General features: G+C 46.9%; 1 protein-coding gene across 2 annotated transcripts; it reads left to right on the forward strand.

Annotated features, from left to right (window-relative positions):
- The first annotated feature begins 618 nt into the window (after positions 1-618).
- Positions 619-21,643, forward strand: RNF135 (ring finger protein 135). 2 transcript variants are annotated; one of them, XM_075903862.1, is made up of 7 exons: positions 619-822; positions 4,540-4,950; positions 10,646-10,732; positions 11,369-11,599; positions 14,237-14,381; positions 17,702-17,800; positions 18,572-21,643. In XM_075903862.1, the coding sequence occupies exons 2-7, from the start codon at positions 4,546-4,548 to the stop codon at positions 19,105-19,107; spliced, it is 1,503 nt and encodes a 500-aa protein (XP_075759977.1). In that variant the 5' UTR covers positions 619-822; positions 4,540-4,545; the 3' UTR covers positions 19,108-21,643. The 2 variants fall into 2 exon arrangements, with proteins under 2 accessions (XP_075759977.1, XP_006125223.2); XM_006125161.4 differs by lacking the exon at positions 619-822 and having other exon boundaries at positions 4,381-4,950.
- The last annotated feature ends 650 nt before the right edge of the window (positions 21,644-22,293 follow it).

Below are 22,293 nucleotides of genomic sequence, written 5' to 3' on the forward strand. Positions count from 1 at the left end.
GGAACACTCCTCTCACCAGGGGAGCTGACAGCCTCCACAAGTCCTTGGGCAAGATATGGGGGTGTGGTTTCATGTCCCCCAGAAAGGGAGGAGCCTCATGAAAAAGGGGGAGGGGCTCAGGTGGAAGGGGCGGGGCCAGAGCAGCCAGCCCTCAGAGCTGCACAGAGCATGCCCTTCAGCTCTCCAGCAGCGATGTCAAGGGCCAAGGACTTCAGGGGCTGCTGCACTAGCAGTGGTGGTAGCCGGGAGCCCCAGGTCCCTTTGAATCACCAGACCTGCCGCTTACTGCTTTGGATGGACAAGTTCAGAGGTCTGGTCCAATCAAGCAGCCAGATGTCTGGGTGGTTTTCTTTGTATCTGGACTGTTTTCATCTGCAGATCAGGCTGGAAAGCTTGCAAGCAGAATGTATGGTGAGGCTGCCTGCACTTCCTGCTCTGGGCCTGTGTGACAGGGCGCCTGCCCTGCACTGGCCCTTTAAGACCAGGATTCAGGCCCTGAGCTGGGAACAGAGAGGCCAGCTGAAGCTGTTAGGGCTAGTGAGAGCCCAGCTGGCAGCTATGTAGTGCAGCACAGTTGGCTTGGAGAGGCTAGCTGAAGCCGTTAGGGCGAGTGAGAGCCCAGCCAGCAGCTATATAGAGAAGCACAGTTTGCTTAGTGGGGGGAGCTAGTGAAGGGCTGACTGCAGAGGAAGTAGGAGCTCCCAGGAGGGCAACCAGCTGGGGATAGCCAGCTAGGGCTGGGAGAGGGCCAGCCAAGACTCCCCCTGGCTAGGGGCCGGAGGCAAGGCCCAGGGTTTGGAGGCAGATCACAATGCAGCCTGGGTAAGCGGGGCAGTAGAGATAACCCCAATGCCAATGATGAGCAACCCGTACAGACTGTAGCTTGCCCTGAGAGGGGCTAGATGAGGACAGTCAGGGGGCACTGAGGCACGATGGGGGGCCTGCACCCTGACAGACAGCCTTCCTGAAGCACCCAAAGTAGCTCACTCTTCCTGCTGAAAAAGGTGCCTGGGGATGAGGGAAAGATTTCAACAGAACTTTGCTGCATCTCAGAAAAAACGGTTTGGGCTGGAACTTCATTGTATTTAATTCAACGAGTTCATCATCCTTCAGCCTTAAGCAATCTGCTTCTCTAGCTCCCACCTTGCAGGAGGAGCTGCTTCTGCCTCTCCAGGAGGCCTGATGAGTCATGCTGGTTTCAGTTCACCCTTTTATTCAAAAATCTTTTAAAAGGCTCATCCTGTGTCCAGTGAAATCAGCCCCTGGTTGATTCGAATGGTGTTGGTTCAGGCCTGGATCAGTTTTGCACCACACTGTTTTATGTCCCCTGATTTTTGTGCTGAATTTAACCAAACTAAAGAGTGTGAGGTCAAACCAGAAAACCTCTGATTTCAGCCCAGAAGGAACCAATAAATAGATCATCTAGGGAAAATGCAGGCTGCAGAATTTCACCCAAGAAAGTCTCATGTGCTACCAACAATGCCGATTCCCAAGAATTTTGGTCCATGCTGCACCTGATTTCTGGGGAACCAGAAGATCTGTTGTATCACCAGCTGTCATGGGTGTTTTGTTATGAAACCAGGCAATTCACTCTCAGAAAACGAACGAATGAATGTTGAGTTTCAATACACATTTTGTTGGACCTCAACATTTTTTTTTTGCCAGGTTGGTTTCATGTTTCTGTTCAAAATCATCTTTAGTCTGAACCAAAGCTCCAGATCAGAACTCTCCAGAACTTTGGGTCAGGTACTGGCCTTAGGCTACACTCCAATTAGAGGTGTGATTGCAGCGTGTGTAGCTAAAAGTTGTAAAAAAGACAGCAGCATCAGCTTCAGACAGGGCTAGCAATGTGAGTCCATACCTAGGGACTTGTACAGATTAAAGCTAGGGGGGTATGCCATCTGACCTGCAATCAGCTGTGGAGACATAATCTTTGTGTCTCTGACCCCTGTCTACAGGGCCGTCCTTAACCATATGCATTATATGCAGCTGCATAGGGCATCTGAAAATTTGGGGCACCACTGGGTCTCAATGTCTCCCCACTCATTTCTTTTTATCCCTGTTCTGTGGTTCTGCTTCCTCCGGAGGGGATCTAGTTACCAGTGAAAAAGCCTGCCAGAGCTATTAGCAGACCACTGAATCCATGACAGAGCCATTCGATTGGTAATGAAGTCATGTAACAGGCATTGGCTGTGTATACTGTTTCTGAATTTACTGTAGTCTACAGGGCCTTAGTTTAAGATTTGTTTTATAAACATTTCGTTAGTGCGTTGCTGAAGATTATAAAATCACATCTCTAAAGAAAACCATCCCCCCCACCTCACCTGTGGGGCTGCCGTTAGGCATAGAAGTGCCAATTTAATAGTACTGCGTAGAGCCCCGTAAATCCTAAAGATGGCTTTGCCTCTCGAACTCAGATCATGGTTTGTGGCTTCACTGGACATGCTTACTGGACCATGCCTGGTCTCTGTTCTTTCTCTGGGCAAGATTCTGACACTAATGTTCAGTGGCAACCATACTCCACAAGTGGTTCCATTGGACAACCTCCTAGAGCAGAGGTGAGAAAATACTGGTCCGTGGGCCAGATCTGGTCGACCAGGGTCAGCCCCGGCGGGCCGCCACCACTATATTTACCTGCATGGCTACAGGCGATCGGCATTTCTGTTGGCTGCAGATCGTTGTTCCCAACCAATGAGAGTGGCAGAAAGTGATAAGAACATAAGAATGGCCATACTGGGTCAGACCAAAGGTCCCTCTAGCCCAGTAGCCTGTCTGCTGGCAGTGGCCAGCACCAGGTGCCCCAGAGAGGGTGGACCGAAGACAATGATCAAGCGATTTGTCTCCTGCCATCCTTCTCCAGCCTCTGACAGACAGAGGCCAAGGACACCATTTCTATCCCCTGGCTAATAGCCTTTTATGGACCTAACCTCCATGAAATTATCTAGCTTCTCTTTAAACTCTATTATAGTCCTAGCCTTCACAGCCTCCTCTGGCAAGGAGTTCCACAGGTTGACTACACACTGTGTGAAGAAGAACTTTCTTTTATTAGTTTTAAACCTGCTACCCATTAACTTCATTTGGTGTCCTCTAGTTCTTCTGTGATGGGAACTAATAAATAACTTTTCTTTATCTGCCCTCTCCACACCACTCATGATTTTATAGACCTCTATCATATCCCCCCTCAGTCTCCTCTTTTCTAAACTGAAAAGTCCCAGTCGCTTTAACTTCTCTTCTTGTCTTGGACCACGCCGCTTCCTGCCTTTCCCATTGGCCAGGAATGGTGATTCGCAGCCAACAGGAGCTGTGATTGGCCGTGGTGGTAAATATAGCCGCGACAGCCCTTCAGGGGCTAACCCTAGCGAACTGTTGCATGTTATTGCCCACCCCTGTCCTAGAGCTACTTCAGGATTATTCAGCAGCCCAGAATCCTCAAATCATGACCCCATCCCAGACCCAACATGGCCTCTGTGCTCCACGGCACTGGGTCACTTGTGGAGTAAGGTCCCATCAGGTGGTGCAAGGGGATCAGAATCTAGCCCAATGTATTTCTATGCCCAGAACTTATTCTCTTTATTACCATTCATCAGTTTATTTTTGTCTCTAGCTTTTTATTTACTGTATCCAGCTTGTCTTTTTCAGTACATTTCAAATAACAAAGTGCTCTTTTTAACCCGTCTTTAGCAAGAACAATAGAGGATTCCCTCTTGGTGAAGAGTGTGATGCTGATTTTCTTTCACAGAAGTTACAGGTGTTCAGCTGCTTTCAGAATCAGGCTGATTGTTGTGTGAAATGAAGTGGCCACAAGAGAGCGGCAGAGGACAAGGAATGGGAGGATGGATGGCTCCTACTTATTGAGCAAGCTGAAAATAATGTACTGAGCTGAGGAGACATTTTCTCTGCACTGTTCTGTTAGGGTTCACTTCTTTTTGAAGAGGCTTCTTGTATAAGGAAGCTCAGTATTTCTTAAGTGCATGATGATTAACTTCAGCCAGATGTCCAGTTGCTAATACAGTCGTGAGCAGCCAAGCTTTTTTTTAGCAGAACACTGAGCCAAACACTCAAAAGGAATTCGGAAGGAAGGAGGAGTGTCATGGAAATGTGTGTTTTCAGCCTAAGCTAGATCCCAGATCCATACAGCCCCAAACTTGGAGGGCTTTGAGAGCCAGAGCTGCTTCTATGATCAGAGAAAATCTCTGTGGGCAAATCCCTAAGAGTATCATTATAGATCGAGATTTAGATTACACAGTGGCCAATAGCCTCAGAGAGGGAGCCGAGTTAGTCTGTACCTGGAAAAACTTAAAACGCCGACGAATGGTCTAGCTGCACCTTAAAGACTCACAAAACATGTAGATGGTATCGTGAGCTTTCATGAGCACAACCCACAAATGGTGGCCAATGTTTGCTAGCCGGAAGGGGTTAGATTCTTACGTAGCAGATGGGCGGAGCAGGAACAAAGTGCTCCTCCTCTCAGGGCTCTCCGGTGGACAGTCTTTCATAATAAGAAAAGAAACTGAAACTTCCCGTATTTTCTCTCCCCAGGAGGCCATGGCGGCTGCTGCTAATCCTGTCAAAAATCTCGAAGATGAAGTGACTTGCTCTCTTTGCCTGGAGTATTTTAGAGACCCAATACTAATCACAAAATGTGCCCATAGCTTCTGCCGAGACTGTATCACCCAGCACTGCAAGGACCAAGGATCCGGCGTCCGCTGCCCTCATTGTAGGAAGACCTTCCATCAGGAAAACTTAATCTCAAACCGGCAGCTAGCCAACATGGTGGAAATAGTCCAGTGTCTGAAGAAAACTGCTCAAAACAGGGGAGAGGAAAGTGAGGTGGAGAAACACCAGGAAGTATTGAAACTCTTTTGTGAAAATGATCAAGAAGCCGACAAATTGTGGACTCAGGATTTTCGAGATGGGCTTCCCCCCGATGGGACAGCATGGGAGACCAGGGTATTTACTGTGTGCTGCATAGTTAGACTGGCTACTTACATAAATAATAATAACAATAATTAATCATGTCTAGCACTTGTAAGAGCTATAGGTAGGGTCGTAGCAAATTCACATCTTTTCTCTCTCGGGAAGGTCAGTGTGGTCAATTTCACAGTCATAGGATTTTAAAAATTGTAAATTTCATGATTACAGCTATTTAAATCTGAAACTTCATGGCGGCAGAAGTGTAGCGAGGGTGTTATGTGCCTGGCGGCAAAGGCAAAATTTGCACCCACCCACTCCCCGCTGCCACCACACGGCGGGGCCCTGAACCTGGCGCACAGCTGAGCCCGACTCTGGAGAAGGGGGGCAGCTTGTACTGCGTCTTCTTCCGACCCCTCCAGTTTGAGGCTGGGACCCTGCATGCGCTAACCTGCCGGTGGAGATGGAGGAGTGTCAAGCCGGGGGCGGAGAAAGGGGGAGGAGGCTCCAGCCGGCAGGCGGAGGGGCAGGCAAGCTGAGGAATGACGGGGAGAGGAGGGAGACTAAACTGGCGCCCCCCAGTGTGGCGCCTGGAGGAAACTCCCCCCTACATGCACTTCTCCTCTCTATGCCACTGCATGGTGGTGTAACTGTGGGGGTCCTGACCCAAAAAGGAGTTGTAAGAGGATCACAAGGTTATTGTAGTGGGGATTGCAGGACTGTACACTGACTTCTGCATGCCTCCTGGCAGTGGCAGTGCCTTCAGAGCTGGGCAGTTAGAGAGAGGCGGCTGCTGGCCGGGAGCATAGTATGGCATTGCCACCTTTACGTCTGCTCTGCTGACTTTAGAGCTGGAGTGTTGGTCAGCAGCCTCCTTTCTCAGGCCACCCACCTCTCTAGGAAGCCCAGGCATAAGAGTGGTCCCCCATAAATGTCCTTGTGGCTTCCCACTGCAACTACTAGTCAGAGCCCCCCAATCTGAGAACCACTGGTCTCCCCCCCATGAAATCTGTATAGTATACGGTAAAGCAAACCAAATGCCACATTTCATGGTGAGAGACCAGATTTCATAGTCAGTGATGCATTTTTCATGGCCATGAATTTGCTGGGGCCTTAGCTATAGGCACAGTGGCATAGGCTGTCATGTCAGCTGAAAGTTAAGGGTGCTCAGCATACTGAATACTTTGCTGGACTGGCCATAATTCGAGATATACTCCTCTGGGGTTGTGAGAAGAGAGTTTGACCTGACTGTGTCTTTGCCAGTAAATGCTTATGGGATAGTCATGCTAGTCAACTAGTCACTTCCCCCACTCCTTGCTGTCTCTATCAGAAAGAGGCAGCAATGGGGGGAAGAGGAGGAGGTACTTCAAAGAGGCAGCTCCACTTGGCACTGCCGCTTTGAAATGCCACGTGCAGCTCAGAGCCAGCTGGGGTGTCCCCAGACTCCACATGGCATTTCACAGCGGCAGCGCCAAGTGAAGCCCAGGAGCAGTTGGGATCTCCTCATTGACCTGGGCTCCGTGCAGCACTACCGCTTTGAAACACCGCAGGGAGCCTGGTGTCAGGGTCCTCCCGGTGTTTCAAAGTGGCAGCACCGCAGGGAGTCAGGAATGAGTTGGAGACTTCCCCACTGACCCAGGGCTCCATGCGGTGCTGCTGCTTTGAAACACTATGGGGAGCCCAGTGTCAGGCTGCATGCCGCGTTTCAAAGCAGCAGTGCCGCATGGAGCCCAGGATCAGCTGGAGTCCCCAGCTGATCGCGGGGTCCATGCGGCGCTTTCACCTTTGAAGTGTAGCAACAGCCTAGGGCTGTTGCTACACTTCAAAGGCGGAATCATCCTATCGATTATTCAATTAGTCAATATTTAACATACTTACACTGAACTACTAATATGTGACTGATTGGCACTTAAATATCACAGTGATGGGAACACAAAAGGCCCAATCCAATTCTCACGGAAGTCCGTAAGAGTCATGTCATGACTGCTCACTGTAGCATTTCTCAACCAAGGGCCCATGGTCCCATAGGGGGCCATGAACAGGTTTCTGGGGCCAAGCAGTGCTGCTTTTTGACTCACAGTGGCCCAGAACAGAAAGACAAAGCCCCCAAGCCCTGCCATGCAAGGCTGAAACCAAAGCCTGAGCAGCTTGGCTGTGTGGGGCCCTAGGGTAACCCTGTTTGCTACTCCCTACATGGCTACCCTTAAAGGGACAGGTGATTTTTTTTTTTTTGCTCAATAACTTTCCCCCCCGATTCCCTTTTTGTTTTGCTCAATAACTTCCCCCCAATCCTTTTTTTTCTACTCAACAAAAAATCCTTGGTGTTCCTCATAAAAAAATTATTGTTCGGTGTTCCTCGGTCTTAAAGAGTTTAAGAAACACAGCTCTAGATATTAAGTAACTGATTTGTGGCCAAAGTGCCCTCCAGGTGTGAACTGCACTCACGTTCATTTCGCAGCTCTGACAAGAGAAGCCCAGTTAATTTGGTCTGAAAACCAGGCAGTTGGAGAGAGATTCTAGAGAGGTAGGTTTCCTGGGCTTGCCCCTCTCTGATACATGAGAGGTGCAGGGTGACTTTCACAAGACCTCAGCCATCTAGGAAAGGCCACTCTAACTTGGCTTCCCTTTGGGTGAGAGGCGGTGTATTTAACCCTCATCTTTGGCCCTATCTCATGATACTGTCTATATTTTTATCAGAGGGGTAGCCGTGTTAGTCTTAATCTGCATGAACAAGGAGAAGTCCTTTGGCACCTTGTGGACTAACAGATTTATTGGAGCATAAGCTTTCGTGGGCAAAGACCCACTTCATCAGATACATGACATAGACACGCTATTTCAAAGTAAATAATATTTCTTCTGGAATAGCTTGTTCCGAAATAACCATGCAGTGTAGATGTAGCCTAAGATGCCACGGGTCTACTCCTTGTTTTTAAAGTTACGGACTAACACGGCTACCTCTCTGAGGCTTTTAAACGTTCACTGCACTACATTCAGCCACACAGAGTGACTCCACTCAAGATCATCTCATCTGAGGAAGTGGGTTTTGAACAGGAAAGCTCATAATAAGATTCATATCTTGTTGTTAGTCTCTAAGGGTATGTCTACACTTGCTCCCTAGTTTGAGATAGGGATGCAAATGTAGCTGACTGAAATTGCTAATGAAGCAGGGATTTAAATATCCCGTGCTTCATTAGCATAATCTCATCCACATGTTATTCCTCTCAACAGCTGATTTGAACCAGGAAGTGCACTCTGGGATGCGTTAGTTCGAATCAAACCCCTTGGTTCGAACAAACGTTACTCCTCATTTTTTGTTTTAATTAGACACACCTATGTTTGGTAGCTGAAACAAAAAACAGGACTATGTAGCACTTTAAAGACTAACAAGATGGTTTATTAGATGATGAGCTTTCGTGGGCCAGACCCACTTCCTCAGATCAAATAGTGGAAGAAAATTGTCACAACCATATATACCAAAGGATACAATTTAAAAAAAAGTGACCACATATGAAAAGGACAAATCATATTTCAGAACAGAAGGGGGATGGAAGGGGGAAAGGTAAATGTCTGTGAGCTAATGATATTTACCTGCCGCCCCCTTCTTCTCCCCTTTTCCTGCCCGCAGCACCTGGCCTTGGCTACTGCCTCATCTTCTCCCCCTCCCCCCCATTTCCTCTCGCTATTGTGACCGCGCCGAGGCTGCAGGGTTGCAAGGGAAGCTGTGGTGCTGCACAGCCTCTGCCGGGCCTGCCTAGAGCCTGGGGAGAAGCCGGCATAGTCAGGAGCAATGTGCCCCACTGATCTTTTCCATGTGGAATAATTGTATGTGCACCAAGGCTTGTGCCACTGTGCACCACCTGTAGAAAATAACTGGGGGGGGGGGAATGGGCGCTCTACTGATGAGCTGGGCAGTGTTGGAATCTCTCCTGCGCAGCTGCACAAGCACCCAGCGTACTGGGAACTCTGGTCAGGAGCCTCCCCTCCTTTCTAGCCTACTTATCCCCCTCTTCGGGAGTCGGATCGGGCGGAGGACCCCAAGTCTCCCCTCACCTAGAAACCACTTGCTTACGGCGTCAGACGGGCCGCCTGTCCCAGCATGCTGTTGCTCACTAATTGCTTCCTTTCTCAGTTTTTGCCACATCCTTATAAAAGTGACTCTATCTGCATCTATAGAGTGGACTGGCACATCAGTGTATCGCACATAGGGCAGCATAAACAAGTCGTGTGAAATTTTACTTTGTGCTGACTTGGCTAGAGCTTTTTATGTAGCCTGTTGTAAAATTAGGCAAATACCTCGATGAGGTGAAGCACCTCCTGGAAGACCTTTGTGAACCCCAAGGGGTACATGTACCCCTGGTTGAGAACCACTATCTTATGGGACTCCCCCTCCCCCCCATTTCTGGTGGGAGCCTGCAGAAAAATGGAACTGCTACCACCCAGCACAGCTGAGTTCTGCTGGAGGGGGTTGGTTGGAGCCACTGTGTTTCTGGGCCATCCTCTTCCGCTGTGTCATGTAGTACTTTATGTAGTAGGCCTGCCAAATGGGGAATGGCGGTGGGGGGGGGGGGGGTGCAATTGCCCAGGGGCCTGGCAATTTAAAAGGGCCCTGGAGCCCCAGTTACTGCTGCTATTGCTCTGCTGAAAAGCGTCTCTTGATGGAAAGGCTCTTTTGAGATGCCCTGTGCAGTATCTGGGGCGGGGTTACTGGGCCCCACATATCAAAAACATCTTTTGGTCAAGAGACGCTGCTGTGGCTTTCCCCAGAGCAGGCAGGTTGGGTCTGGGGAAGGGAAGGGAGCTGCTCCGGGGCTCTTCAGAGCAGGTGGGGGACCAAGATGGCCTGGCCCAGTGCTCCTTTGGTGTGTGTGTGGGCATTTGGGGCTTCTTGGGGAGAGGGGGGGCGTTTGTGACACTGGCTGAGGGTGGCGGCAGAGGGCCCATTGATTTTTGCCGTGGGGCCTAGAATTGCTGTTGGTGGGTCTGATGGCAGGCAGCAAAGATCCTGCCATATGAGCATGGAGGTCTGACGAGACTGCAGAGGGGCTGCTTGCAGGCTCAGATTTAAAGTACTGTACGTGCTTTGCTGGTTTGGGGCCAGAGCGCTCAAGCCCCTGCTGGGCTGCACCCGCGATTAATATGGTTCCTGTCTGATGGGTATTTGGCGGCCTGTATGGAATCTGCTGGTTTCAGTTCATTTCCCAATAGACCGATTGGGAAACCATTCCCACAACTGGTACCTTGTCGGCTGGCTCACTGAAGCAGCTCAGGACCGATGGGTGTTTGGGATGCATGGACAGCAACAGAAACCCAGTGTCTCGTTCGCTGTGGGTGCGGCTCCGCGAGGATAAGAGCAGGGGATTATTATTACAGTGACTATTAACTATTGTGAATAGCGATCATTTGTATGGTAGCATCTAGGAAGCCCCCACTGGAAACTGAAGCCTCATTACCTAAAGCACTTTACACAAAGTACAGTGAAAATCCCCTACAGTCTCCGGCCCTGATCCTGCAAGGCAGATAAACTCATGACAGATGTTTAGCGAGTAGTTTCATCGACTTCGATGGGGTTAGCGCCATGCTTAAAGTGAATTGCATGCTGAAATCGCTGGCTGGATCTGAGACTAAATATTTAGGGTAAACAAGGCACAGGTATTTTTCCCCAGCATGTCCTCTAACCCTATCACAGTTTTTACACAGGTTCTATCAATAAACATTCATATGTTTCACTTTGAAGGAGCGGGAAATAAGTGAGGTCTCCAAGCAAATTGAAGTGGTCCAGGATGCCATCAGCAGCACTAAGCGGTCCAGTACTGAAATGAATGTACGTACATGCACCAGCCACTCTTCATTTATGCTTTTACCCTTCACTGAGAGCTGCATCACCATCTTTATGCAGGACGACATGGGGCAGGGAGTCTGTGTAGTATCATCCACCTCTGATTCCCCCTTTTACGCCCACACTCCCAAGGGTTTTCTCTGAGGAGTGGCATGCATGCGTGCCTAGAATTAGCAGCGTGGGCCAATTAGATGCAGAGGAAGCGCACAGCTCTTACAATGTTTTGTGGGCCACACACAACCCCAGTGGGCCGTGGGTTGCCCACCACTTCCCTAAACATATGGACTGGCTTTGTGTCTCTTGCCCCCTCCAAGGAGCTGGGTGGGACGCATCTGCACTTCTCCGAGCCCGGCACACAAGGGACTGAGCTAGAATCTCGGTCTCAGCATTGACTGAGGCCTGCTGTCCTTAGGCTTACAGGTGCCCAACTCTGCGTTCCCAGCACAGCCAAAACTCCTGCTGCAACCAGTGCAAATTTGTGCCAAGTACACGTCTTCTGAATAAAAATAATTGTGCTGAAATGAAGTCACTTGCCAGAGGGGGTTAGATCAGGCTGTAGAGACTGATGTTCTTCAGCTTCCTGTTGCTAGTAGAACTCACTCCCCATCTGGTGCCCTTCAGGAATATGTGTCTCAGATCAAAGGCTTGATTACCGAAGACTTTGGTGCCATGAAAAGGTACCTTGAAACCCAAGAGAGAGCCACACTTCAGGTCATTGCTCTCGAGCAACGAGTGGCTCAGCAGAAAATAGACGAAATGATTGGCCAGCTCACTGCGAAAGTGAACAAGCTCACCAACATCAAAGCCCAGCTGGGAAAAGGGCTGCAGCATAACACAATGGAGCAGCTGAGTGTAAGTAGAAATCTATGGGCCAAACCCTCTGAGTTTCGTGAGCATGTATGGAGCGTGTGCAATTTTCACTGACTGCACTACAGGTTGGACCTCCCTGGTCTGTTACCATTGGGATCTGATTGGTCCCAAATGAGAGAATTTGCCAGACCAGGGAAGGTTCCGTGCTAGCAGCCCCCAAGTCCACCACCAGCTGCTGGCTCTCTGGGCAGTCCAGGCTCTGGCTTCTGCTCTGGGCTCTAGTTCCAGTCCTGCACTCCCAGGGACTTCCAGGGGAATAGCTGCTAAAATTAGATATTTTTAAATCAGGAGGCTTAGATAACTTGCATCCAAGAGTTTTAAAAGAGCAGGCTGAGGAGATCACTGGTCTCTCAACTTTGATTTTCAGTAAGTCTTGGAACAATTGGGGGAGGGGGCAGGTTCCAAATAACTGGAAGAAAGCTAATATGTCAATATTTTAAAAGGGTAAATAGGATGGCCTGGGGAATTATAGGTCCAAGGAATTAGAGGCCTGTTAATATGTTGTTGATCTGGGGCAAAATGGAGAGAGAGATAAGAGACTTCAGTAATAAAGAACTAATGGGGGTAATTAACAAATGTCAATCAGCATGGCTACGTCTACACTGGCCCCTTTTCCGGAAGGGGCATGTAAATTTCACTAGTCGTCGTAGGGAAATCCGCGGGCGATTTAAATATCCCCCGCGGCATTTAAATAAAAATGTCCGCCACTTTTTTCCGGCTTTTAAAAAAGCCGGAAAAGAGCGTCTAGACTGGCCCCGATCCTCCGGAAAAAGTGCCCTTTTCCGGAGGCTCTTATTCTTATTTTGAAGTAGGAATAAGAGCCTCCGGAAAAGGGCACTTTTTCCGGAGGATCGGGGCCAGTCTAGACGCTCTTTTCCGGCTTTTTTAAAAGCCGGAAAAAAGCGGCGGACATTTTTATTTAAATGCCGCGGGGGATATTTAAATCCCCCGCGGATTTCCCTACGACGACTAGTGAAATTTACATGCCCCTTCCGGAAAAGGGGCCAGTGTAGACGTAGCCAACGGGTTTATAGACGACAGATCGTGTCAAACTAACTTGACTTTTTTTTAAAAAATGAGATTACAAGTGTGGTTGTTAAAAGTAATAGTGCAGATGGAATATACTTAGACTTCAGTGAGGCGTTTTACATGGGTCCATACAACGTTCTGTTTAAAAAACTAGAATGTACAAAATTAACATGGTACACATTAAATGGATTAAAAACTGGCTACTGATAGGTCTCAAAATGAAATCAACACTGAGAGGATATGTTTCTACTGGGGATCTGCAGGGATCAGTTCTTGGCCCTGTGCAGTGTAATGCAGCTGTGGCCCAAAGGGCTAATATAATCCTTGGATGCATAAACAGGGGAATTGCGAGTAGAGAAGTTGTATTACCTCTGTATTTGATACTGGTGCAACTGCTGCTAGGCCCTGTGTCCTATTCTGGTTCCCACAATTCAAGATGGATGTTGAAAATGGGGTCAGAGAAGAACTCCGAGGGGGATTAAAAGTATTAGAACACGAGTCTTCTAGTGAAAGGCTCAAGCAGCTCTGTCTATTCAACTTCACAAGGAGAAGGTGAAGCAGTGACTTGATTACAGTTTATAAATAGCTACGCAGGGAACAGATATTGGATAAAGGGCTCTTCAGTCTAGCAGAGAAAGATGTGACAAGATCTAATGATTGCATGTTGAAGCTAGATAAATCCAGACTGGAAATAAGGAAGGTTGTGGTGAATTCTCTGTCACTGGCAATTTTTATGGCTTTAAAGATTGGAATATTTTTCTAAAAGATACGCTCTAGTCATTTTTTCAGGGAGGTTCTATGGCAGGGATGGGCAATAAGATGGAGGTGATTTGCCAGGTTAGCGCTTGGTGGGCTGCTGCCATGATATTTACCTCTGCTTCCACAGGTATGGATGATTGCAGCTCCCATTGGCTGCAGATCACCATTCCCAGCCAATGGGAGCTGCGCGAAGCGGCGCAGACTGGGACATTGCTTCCCGCAGCTCCCATTGGCCTAGAACAGCGATCCACAGCTAACGGGAGCTGCAAGTGCTTGTACCTGCGGAGGTGCAGGGAAATACAGCAGCAGTGGCCCACCAGGGGCTAACCCTGATGAACCAGATCTGGCCCATGGGCCAGTATTTGCCCTGCTGTACTAAATGATCCCAGTGGTGTCCTCTGGCTGTGAATTCTAATAATCTAAGACTGATTTGTTTTTAAAAACTCTGATTTCTTTCTCCCTCCACCCCAGCCCAGATCTCTAGAGTCTGAGAAGAAAATTGAGAGAGAAAGAAATCTTATCTGTTTGTGGGGACGGAGGGGCTGTTTATTTAAACAAACTACAATCTGATTGCAAAGACAAATCCCTGTGAGTTCAGTGGGCAAAATCTGTTATTTCCATTTTTGGTCAAGAACGTATCTTTCGATATTTTCAGCAGTTTCAGCTTCTCCTCTGGTCACATTATAATAAAGAAAATTCTCTCTGTAAAGTCTAAGACTGACTGGTGCTTTCCTCTCCTGGTTTTCTGAAATTGCCAGAAACTCTTGATGAAATTATTGCTATTTGTTTAGCTCAAACCACTTGTGCATTCAGCTCTTCTGTCCTCCTTAGGATACCAGCACAGACTCTCCGATAATAACGCAGAAAATTACACTCGATCAGAGGAAGATTTGTGTTGTCACAAGTGCGGTAGAGGACCTCAAGAAGCAATTGGAAACAATAATACTGAAGAATTATCCAGCACAGCTGCCACAAGGTAAATGTATTTTACTTGTGTCGTCTTTTGTGGTGAAACCTCTTGACTTGTTACAAGACTTGATCCTGCAAGATGCTGGTGACTTCTGGAGTCTCTGTGCAGTGTCACCTTCCACTGAGGTCAACAGCTTGTTTCGCACCTTGATTGCAGGGTCGTACTTGTATTACTAAAAGCAGGGGTCTCCAACCTTTTGAAGCGCGAGATCACTTTTTTGAATTTAAGTGCAATCTAGGATCTACTTCAGACCCAAACACCCTTGACTCGCCTCCTTTGTACCCCTTCTCCAAGGCCCCCCCCTGCTCACCCTATCCTCCCTCCCCCCCCCATCCTTCCTCCCTTTCATCAGGAAGGGGCAGAGGGTTGGGGTGTAGGTTCTGGTCTTGGATTAATGGATTTGGAGAGAGGCTCTGAGCTGAGCCTGAGACAGGGGTTGTGGTGCAGGAGGGGGTTCAGGATACAGGCTTTGAGGGGGAGTTTGTGTCTAGGGGTGCTCCAGGCGAGGGCAGGAGCTGGGGGTGCAGGAGGGGGTTTATGACTGGGGCAGGAGTTCAGGATGCAGTCTCCTGCTGGATGCTGTTTAGCACAGGTGGCTCCTGGGTGATGGTGCAGCAGTGCTAAGACAGGCTCACCCCTGCCCTGGCCCTGCACCGCTCTCAAAAGCATCCAGCAAATTCCCTCCAGCCTAAGACCTGTTGTGTCCCCCTCCGTTCTGTGGAGATAGAATACAGGGTATAAGGGGGCACCCTGACATCAGCACCCCCTCCTCTCCCTTCCATGCCCTGCACAGCAAGCGGGGACAGCTCATAGGCAAAGGACAGGAGATGAGCAGCAGAGGGGGGAGGGGCAGCTGACGTGCTGGCATTTGACAGCCTCTTGGCCAAGCCAGTCAAGATCACCTGTCAGAGGCTCCAAGATCTACCAGTGGATCCCAGTTTGCTGGTTGGTGACCACTGACTTAAAGGGACACAGCTCGGAAGTTTAGGCTCAAATTGTTTCTGACTCTTACAGAAAGAGAGAGGTGATTTTAGCATATTTGAAACTTAGTGGGGTTTTTTGAAGGGGAGGGAGTGTTCCAAATTCCCTTGCAGTTTTGAAGTTAGAATAATAGTGTGCTGTTCCATGGATCATGGGAACCAGAAAGTGAAACTGACTAGAATCCATTTGGAAACAAATCAGTGATTGTTTCTATCTCTCTTTACTTTTTAGGTATGAATGTAAACAATTTACGTAAAAGAAATGCTGTCTAGAAGTAGATTATTATAGTAGACCACAAGCTAAATATGAGTCAGCAGTGTGATGCTGTTGCAAAAAAAGCAAACATGATTCTGGGATGCATTCACAGGTGTGTTGTGAGCAAGACACAAGAAGTCATTCTTCTGCTCTACTCTGCACTGGTTAGGCCTCAGTTGGAGTATTGTGTCCAGTTCTGGGCACCACATTTCAAGAAAGATGTGGAGAAATTGGAGAGGTTCCAGAGAAGAGCAGCAAGAATGATTAAAGGTCTAGAGAACATGATCTATGAAGGAAGGCTGAAAGAATTGGGTTTGTTTAGTTTGGAAAAGAAGATTGAGGGGGGACATGATAGCGGTTTTCAGATGTCTAAAAGGATGTCATGAGGAGGAGGGAGAAAACTTGTTCATCTTGGCCTCTGAGGCTAGAACAAGAAACAATGGGCTTAAACTGCAGCAAGGGAGGTTTAGCTTGGACAGTAGGAAAAAGTTCCTAACTGTCAGGGTGGTCAAACACTGGAATAAATTGACCAGGAAGGTTGTGGAATCTCCATCACTGGAGATATTTAAGAGCAGGTTAGATAGACATCTGTCAGGGATGGTCTAAACTCTAGAAGTACTGGGTCCTGCCATGGGGGTAGGGGACTGGACTCGATGACCTCTCGAGGTCCCTTCCAGTCCTAGTATTCTATGATTCTAAGAATGTGTCAAATTCCCAAGTACTTGCTCACAGAGAGCTGAGCCTTAGCAAGGACTTTGGGATTTGGCTCAAAATATTTGCTCATGTCCCTAGTACTGTTCTGATGTTTAAGAAGGAGGACCTAACCACTTAGCAGATAATTAGGAGATCTTCAACCTAAGGACCACAGGCCTACAGTAGAAATTATTACTTATAAAGCATAGTGTGCTAGGTGCTGTACAAACAGAAATAAAGACAAAATCCCTGCCCCAAAAATGTTTCAGATGCAGTAAGAAACTGAAGGAGAGAAATTGAATGAGGTCTTGTTGCTTCCCCATTAACGAGAAAACACCAGAATAATGTAACCAAGAGGAGTTAGCTGTGAGCAGGTCCTCCCTAGTAAATCCTTCCAATGAATAGTCTCTTTCTATTTTTTGTTCCTCTCCTTTCAGGTATAGTCTTTATGCTGTGGGAACTGGGGTACCAATTCTGCAAACATAGTCCCAGGTTTAGTTTTAAACCTGCATAGAAGAGTTTGCAGGATTAGGACTCTATTCATCAGGCAGCAACAGAACATAAAAGTATGAACATAAAAGCAGAGTTGTTTCTAAAACACTAGTGCCAAAAAAACCTTCCACTAGAACTGTGCAGATCAATGTTGAGAGTGACTCAGATGTTCAAAGAGAGTTCCAACTGGCAGTCTTGCAAATATGCATTACAAGTGTTACTGCAAATCAGAATGTTCTATGAGTGGAGGTTATTTGTTTTAGAAATATACATGCCATTACACACACCTCAATGATGAGCACAGAAGAACCTGCATAGAACAGAGAGTTAATTTGTGGTTACCTGTCATGCCTCATGGGTCTGTTACACATGTAATTAGTCATGTGTAAGTATAGTCACTGCAGCTCCAGGCAAAATGTTTTGATAATTGTGGATGCAGCGTATTTGTGTCAGCTGCACAAACATCTTTGCATGAGTAATTCACGGAGAAATTTAGGTCAGAAAGCATTATAAAAATACCAGCTATTATTTTTTTCCTGTTGGACATGTATTCTAACTATTAGCTATTGCAACACTATTTTTGTTAGAGGGCATCCCCACTATAAGTTGCCCCAGTATACATCCGTTACACACTAAAGTTATTAACGCTTGTAAGAACCAATGCGTTATAAGTCCTCCCATTCCCCGCTCTTAAGTCGCACGCAAAAAAAAAAAAAAAAATTGCGCAAATGGAAGTCAGTCATTGGAGAAAAATTCCCCGCTTTAAGTTGTTTTGCTATAAGTCCAAGGTTTTTCGAACGTATCTTGGACTTATAGCCAGCATGGCCTGTGTTACCTGTTACTTGCCTTTTATTTTTTAAAACAAACTACTAACAGAGAGACTTTCCCCCTCTCCCATTTATCAGAACCTGTAGATTTACTTCAGGACACAAGTGCCTGTGCCATGTCTGTGGATTCTGCATATGACAATCCAAAACCGGTTATTTCAAGTCAATTTTCTCAGTGTAAGTATGTGAAGCAATGTGACCAGTTTGTGAGCAACATTAAAATGAAGGGGATTAGAATGTTCACCCACATGGCTGGATCCTCACCTGCTGATTTGAGGTAGTTTCATTGACATAAGAGGAGCAATGCCCATTTACACCAGCTAAGGATCTGGCTGTTTTTCTTTCCAATACATGATTTATTTTAAAGGAATTTTTTACTGCATAATACAAAGTACTGAAGCTGTAGCTGAACCACTATGCAAATTTATCAGACTAAAACCATATGGTAACTTGTTCACATGAGTTGCTTACATGAATTCTGATGGGTAAATATTCCATTACTATTGGTAATAGGATCATTGTATTGTAAGACTGTGAGTGGAGACAGATTTGAAGTTTTAGATGCCCTCTGCTGAAGTCTGTGAACCAAATCCAGAGTCTTTATTGAGTTTTTATTCAGAACTGGCAGACAGACAATGGAGTTAGCTTGAGTAAGGACTTGATCTTAGATTTGGTCCCTGGAGTTCAGAGGGAGTTGATAGTTCTCAACAGTTTTCCAGATCAGTCAATATCTGAATTAATTATTATTACTATTGTTTTCTTTTGTGAAGCCTCAGTGTTTGATCACTGCTAGAGGGTTGGCATTTGGATTACCCTAATGAGGGATACATGTAGCAGTATTCAGAGAGGACCCCAACTTTCAGCTGTGTTTCATCTTTGTTGCAAATGTTTCATTGTCCAGTCTCCCTGATGCTTTCAGGTTAGGAAATTTCCCATTATCTGTTTTAGGGGCAGTGAACGTGACCTTTGATCCAGAAAGCATCCCCTCTAAACTGGATATCACATCTGAGAACAAGAAAGTGATCGTCTCCCATTTTTCAACTTCTTATAAACCAACTGCGAAGAGATTCCGCATCAGCCAAGTCATGTGTTCCCAAAGTTTCTCTGATGGACGCCATTACTGGGAAGTAAGTACCAAGGACAGCAGTGGATGGGCTGTTGGAGTTGCAAATGGAAATATTGGCAGAACCGATCGGCTGGGAAGAACCGAACTATCCTGGTGTGTGGAATGGTCCGATAAGAATAAACAATTGTCAGCTTGGCACAATAACCGGGAAACCCGGTTAAGTGATCAAAGGCCCCTGACGGTTGGAGTTTTCCTTGATCTTGAAAACAATCACCTGTCCTTTTACTCTCTCACTGATAAAGAAATGCTCCTGCATCGATTTGAAATCAGTATCCTACACCCTGTTTACCCTGCTTTCTGGCTGTATGGTTTAGATGAAGAAGGATCCTTAACTATAAATCATATCAACAGGGACTAGTCTGCAGTTCTTATGGAAACTGAAGACTTAAACTGTGAATTGCAGGGATGCAAGAAATAAAGCTTTATAGAGCTTCAGGTTTTGGATAGGAGGCTTTTATATCATGATGCAGGGATAACATCTTTAGCATGGCAGGGAATTAACAGCGGATGTGTTTTGTTCCTCTGCTTTTCTCTATTTTCACCCTCCTTTTTACAAATTCTGCCTGATCCGTCCTGTTTTTGTTAAAGCAGCTCTATCAAATGGCAGTAATGAGAAGCAGGGATCTGTACTTACAGGAGCGAGGCAGTTACTCTAAGTCAATGGTTTTCAAACTTTTTTCCTAGCAACCCGGGTTGAAGAAAATAATTGATACCCACAGCCCATCGGAGCTGGGGATGAGGAATTTGAGGTGTGAGCGGGGTTCTGGGCTGGGGCAGAGAGTTGAGGTGCAGGGGTGAGGGCTGTGGAATGGGGCTGGGCACTGGGGAATGGGCTTACCTCTAATGACTCCCAGTCATTGGTGCAGCAGGAGTGCAGAGGCAGGCTTTCTTTTGGATCACACTGCACACCGGACATGGTCAACAGCAAGTCTGGCTCCTAGGCGGAGGTGCACAAATGGCTCTCATCTGCAGGCACCGCCCCCCCAGCTCCCAGCCAATGAAAGTGTTGAGCTGGTGCTTGGGCCGGGGGCAGCACAGGGAGCCCAGTGGCCCCCCTGCCTAGGAGCCAGACTTGCTAGCTGCTTCCAGGACATACGGTGTCAGAACAGGGACTCCCCAGTTGTTTTCAAAATGCAGGTCATGACCCAGCTTTTAGGGTTGCCAGATGCTTTCACAAAAAATACCGAACATGGCAGGAATAAAATTCGTTGTTTAAAAAAAAAAAAAAAAAAGCCAGGGGACCAAAGTTGTTGAGCAAAAAAATACCGGACACCTAGCAACCCTACCAGCTTTCGCTAGCTGCCAGGGTCCCTGGGTGCTGAGCAAGGCAACCCAGTGAAAATGTGAAAACCACTATCCTATGTGCCATATATAGCTTTCTCTCTTTATATTCCATTTCATGTGCCACATGTAGCTTTCTCTCTTGATTCACAGGGAAGATTTGAGAATATAAATTAGTCCCTTATTGTCAGGGCTCACCAAACTGCAGCAAGCCCTGCTCTCCAGCCATGCTGTCCGGCGATCTGCGCATGCGCAGATTGCCTGAACCTGGCTCTTCCGGGTTACAATCTACTCGCCATGGGCGAGTAGATTGTACAATTTGTCGAGCCCTGCTTATTGTAATATGTTCATCCATCCACTTTAGTTACAGCCAGCGTAAAACAATCCCTTATGTTAAATAGGGACATCAGTAGAATCCTGTTCAATGGAATGAAAGATCTGTAGTTGAGTCAGGTGGCCAGATGAGAGGGGAAGATACCATGAGTGTGGTGCATGTTTTGGGGATAAGCACTGAATTCCAGTAAATGGGCTGTGTATCCTCAGGGACCCAGTGCTACTGGGAAATCTGCCAGAGGAAGAACAGTCTGTGATGGGTTGGGTCACAGCGATCCCCTTGAGATTGTCCCCTGATGTGCTGCTCAAACTACTGAGCCCACCTGTCTGCCCTCTGGGGGGTCCTACCACCCTGTCCTGCTAAGCCAGAATCTCTGGTCTCCCCCAGCCCTGGCACAGAGTTGGGGTATCATCCCCAGGGTATCAGCCCCCTAGCAGAGTAACAGACACTGATAACTACTCAGCTGTGGAGGGTGCAGTTACAGAGACTTGTCAGCATCCAGGAGCACAGCCTCAATGGGACCAAAACCCCAAATCTCTTTGTGTAAGTTTTAAACAGAGAAATCTCATAAAGTTCACTTTCTTTACCAACAAAAGAGAGAGATGCACAGCTGTTGCTTCACCCCAACCCCCAGTAACAGTTATTTACACTGGGCTTGCTACTAAACAAAAGTGATTTTATTAAGTATAAAAGTTGGATGTAAGTGATGGCAAAGGATGACAGACAGATCCAAGTAAGTTACTAAGCTAAAAATAAAACAAAATATACCAGCGAAGTTAAAAGAAATTGTTATAAAGCATAATTTTCACCCCATTCCTTATTTTAGATAAAATTCTTCAGGCCAAAGCTGATCTTTTTTCTAACCTGGGCCCAGCTGCGTCTCCACCATTCCTTATTAGAATTCTTTATCCTCTTGTGGAGGGGAGCAATATGTGAAGAGAGCTGAAGACCCTCATTATTTGCTTCCCATCCCTTAAATAGAATTTCCGCAGGGTGCAAAGTCTTTGTCCCATTCCCCCTCCTCACTCCTGGGGAAAAATACCAAATTCAAGATGGATTCCAGCTCCAAGTGGCATGGTCACATGTCTTCATAGGACCAACCGCAGTTTGGGCTTACAGGAAAAACAAGAATATTCACAGATCCTGGTCTTGAGCTCCGGGCCATTAAATCCCTTAAGTACCACTAATGGCTTTCATTAGAAGATCTAGATTAATAAACAGGTTTACACTTTATATTTTGAACTATGCATACAAGAATGATATGTGCACACACATGGAATACATATACCAGGGCTACGTCTAGACTGGCATGATTTTCCGCATGTTTTCCGTTAAAAGCATTTTCGAAAAAGAACATCTAGATTGGCACGGACGCTTTTCTGCAAAAGCACTTTTTGCGGAAAAGTGTCCGTGGCCAATCTAGACGCGCTTTTACACAAAAAAGCCCCGATCACCATTTTCGCGATCGGGGCTTTTTTGCGGAAAACAAAGCTCAGCTGTCTACACTGGCCCTTTTGAGCAAAACTTTTGCGCAAAAGGGACTTTTGCCCGAACGGGAGCAGCATAGTATTTCCGCAAAAAGCACTGATTTCTTACAGTAGGAAGTCAGTGCTTTTGCGGAAATTCTAGCGGCCAGTGTAGATAGCTAGCAAGTTTTTCTGGAAAAGCGGCTGATTTTCCAGAAAAACTGGCCAGTCTAGACACAGCCCAGGGGATTGCAGTCTCTTGAATGATAGGTCACATGCTCTGATTTGCATAAAGCATATTTGAGTTTTGCATATTCATATTAACTCATTTCCATAAAAAATATGGGAGCGTAGTAAAAATGTTGCTGTCAGGTTTTCATGGAGGATCGAGGTTCCAGTATGTATATATTTCCAACAACGAAGATTTCCACATAGTTAGGGAAAGCAGAATATTGATGCTCAA

This window comes from Pelodiscus sinensis, chromosome 20, assembly GCF_049634645.1.
Source record: "Pelodiscus sinensis isolate JC-2024 chromosome 20, ASM4963464v1, whole genome shotgun sequence".
Taxonomy (NCBI): Eukaryota; Metazoa; Chordata; order Testudines; family Trionychidae; genus Pelodiscus; species Pelodiscus sinensis.

Excerpts from the sequence above, each read along its gene's own strand:
- RNF135 (XM_006125161.4), top strand. The coding sequence starts at position 4,396 with ATGTTTGCTAGCCGGAAGGGGTTAGATTCTTACGTAGCAGATGGGCGG. Across the intron at positions 10,733-11,368 it reads GGTCCAGTACTGAAATGAAT|GAATATGTGTCTCAGATCAA; the intron begins GTACGTACATGC and ends GGTGCCCTTCAG. Across the intron at positions 14,382-17,701 it reads TCCAGCACAGCTGCCACAAG|AACCTGTAGATTTACTTCAG; the intron begins GTAAATGTATTT and ends CCCATTTATCAG.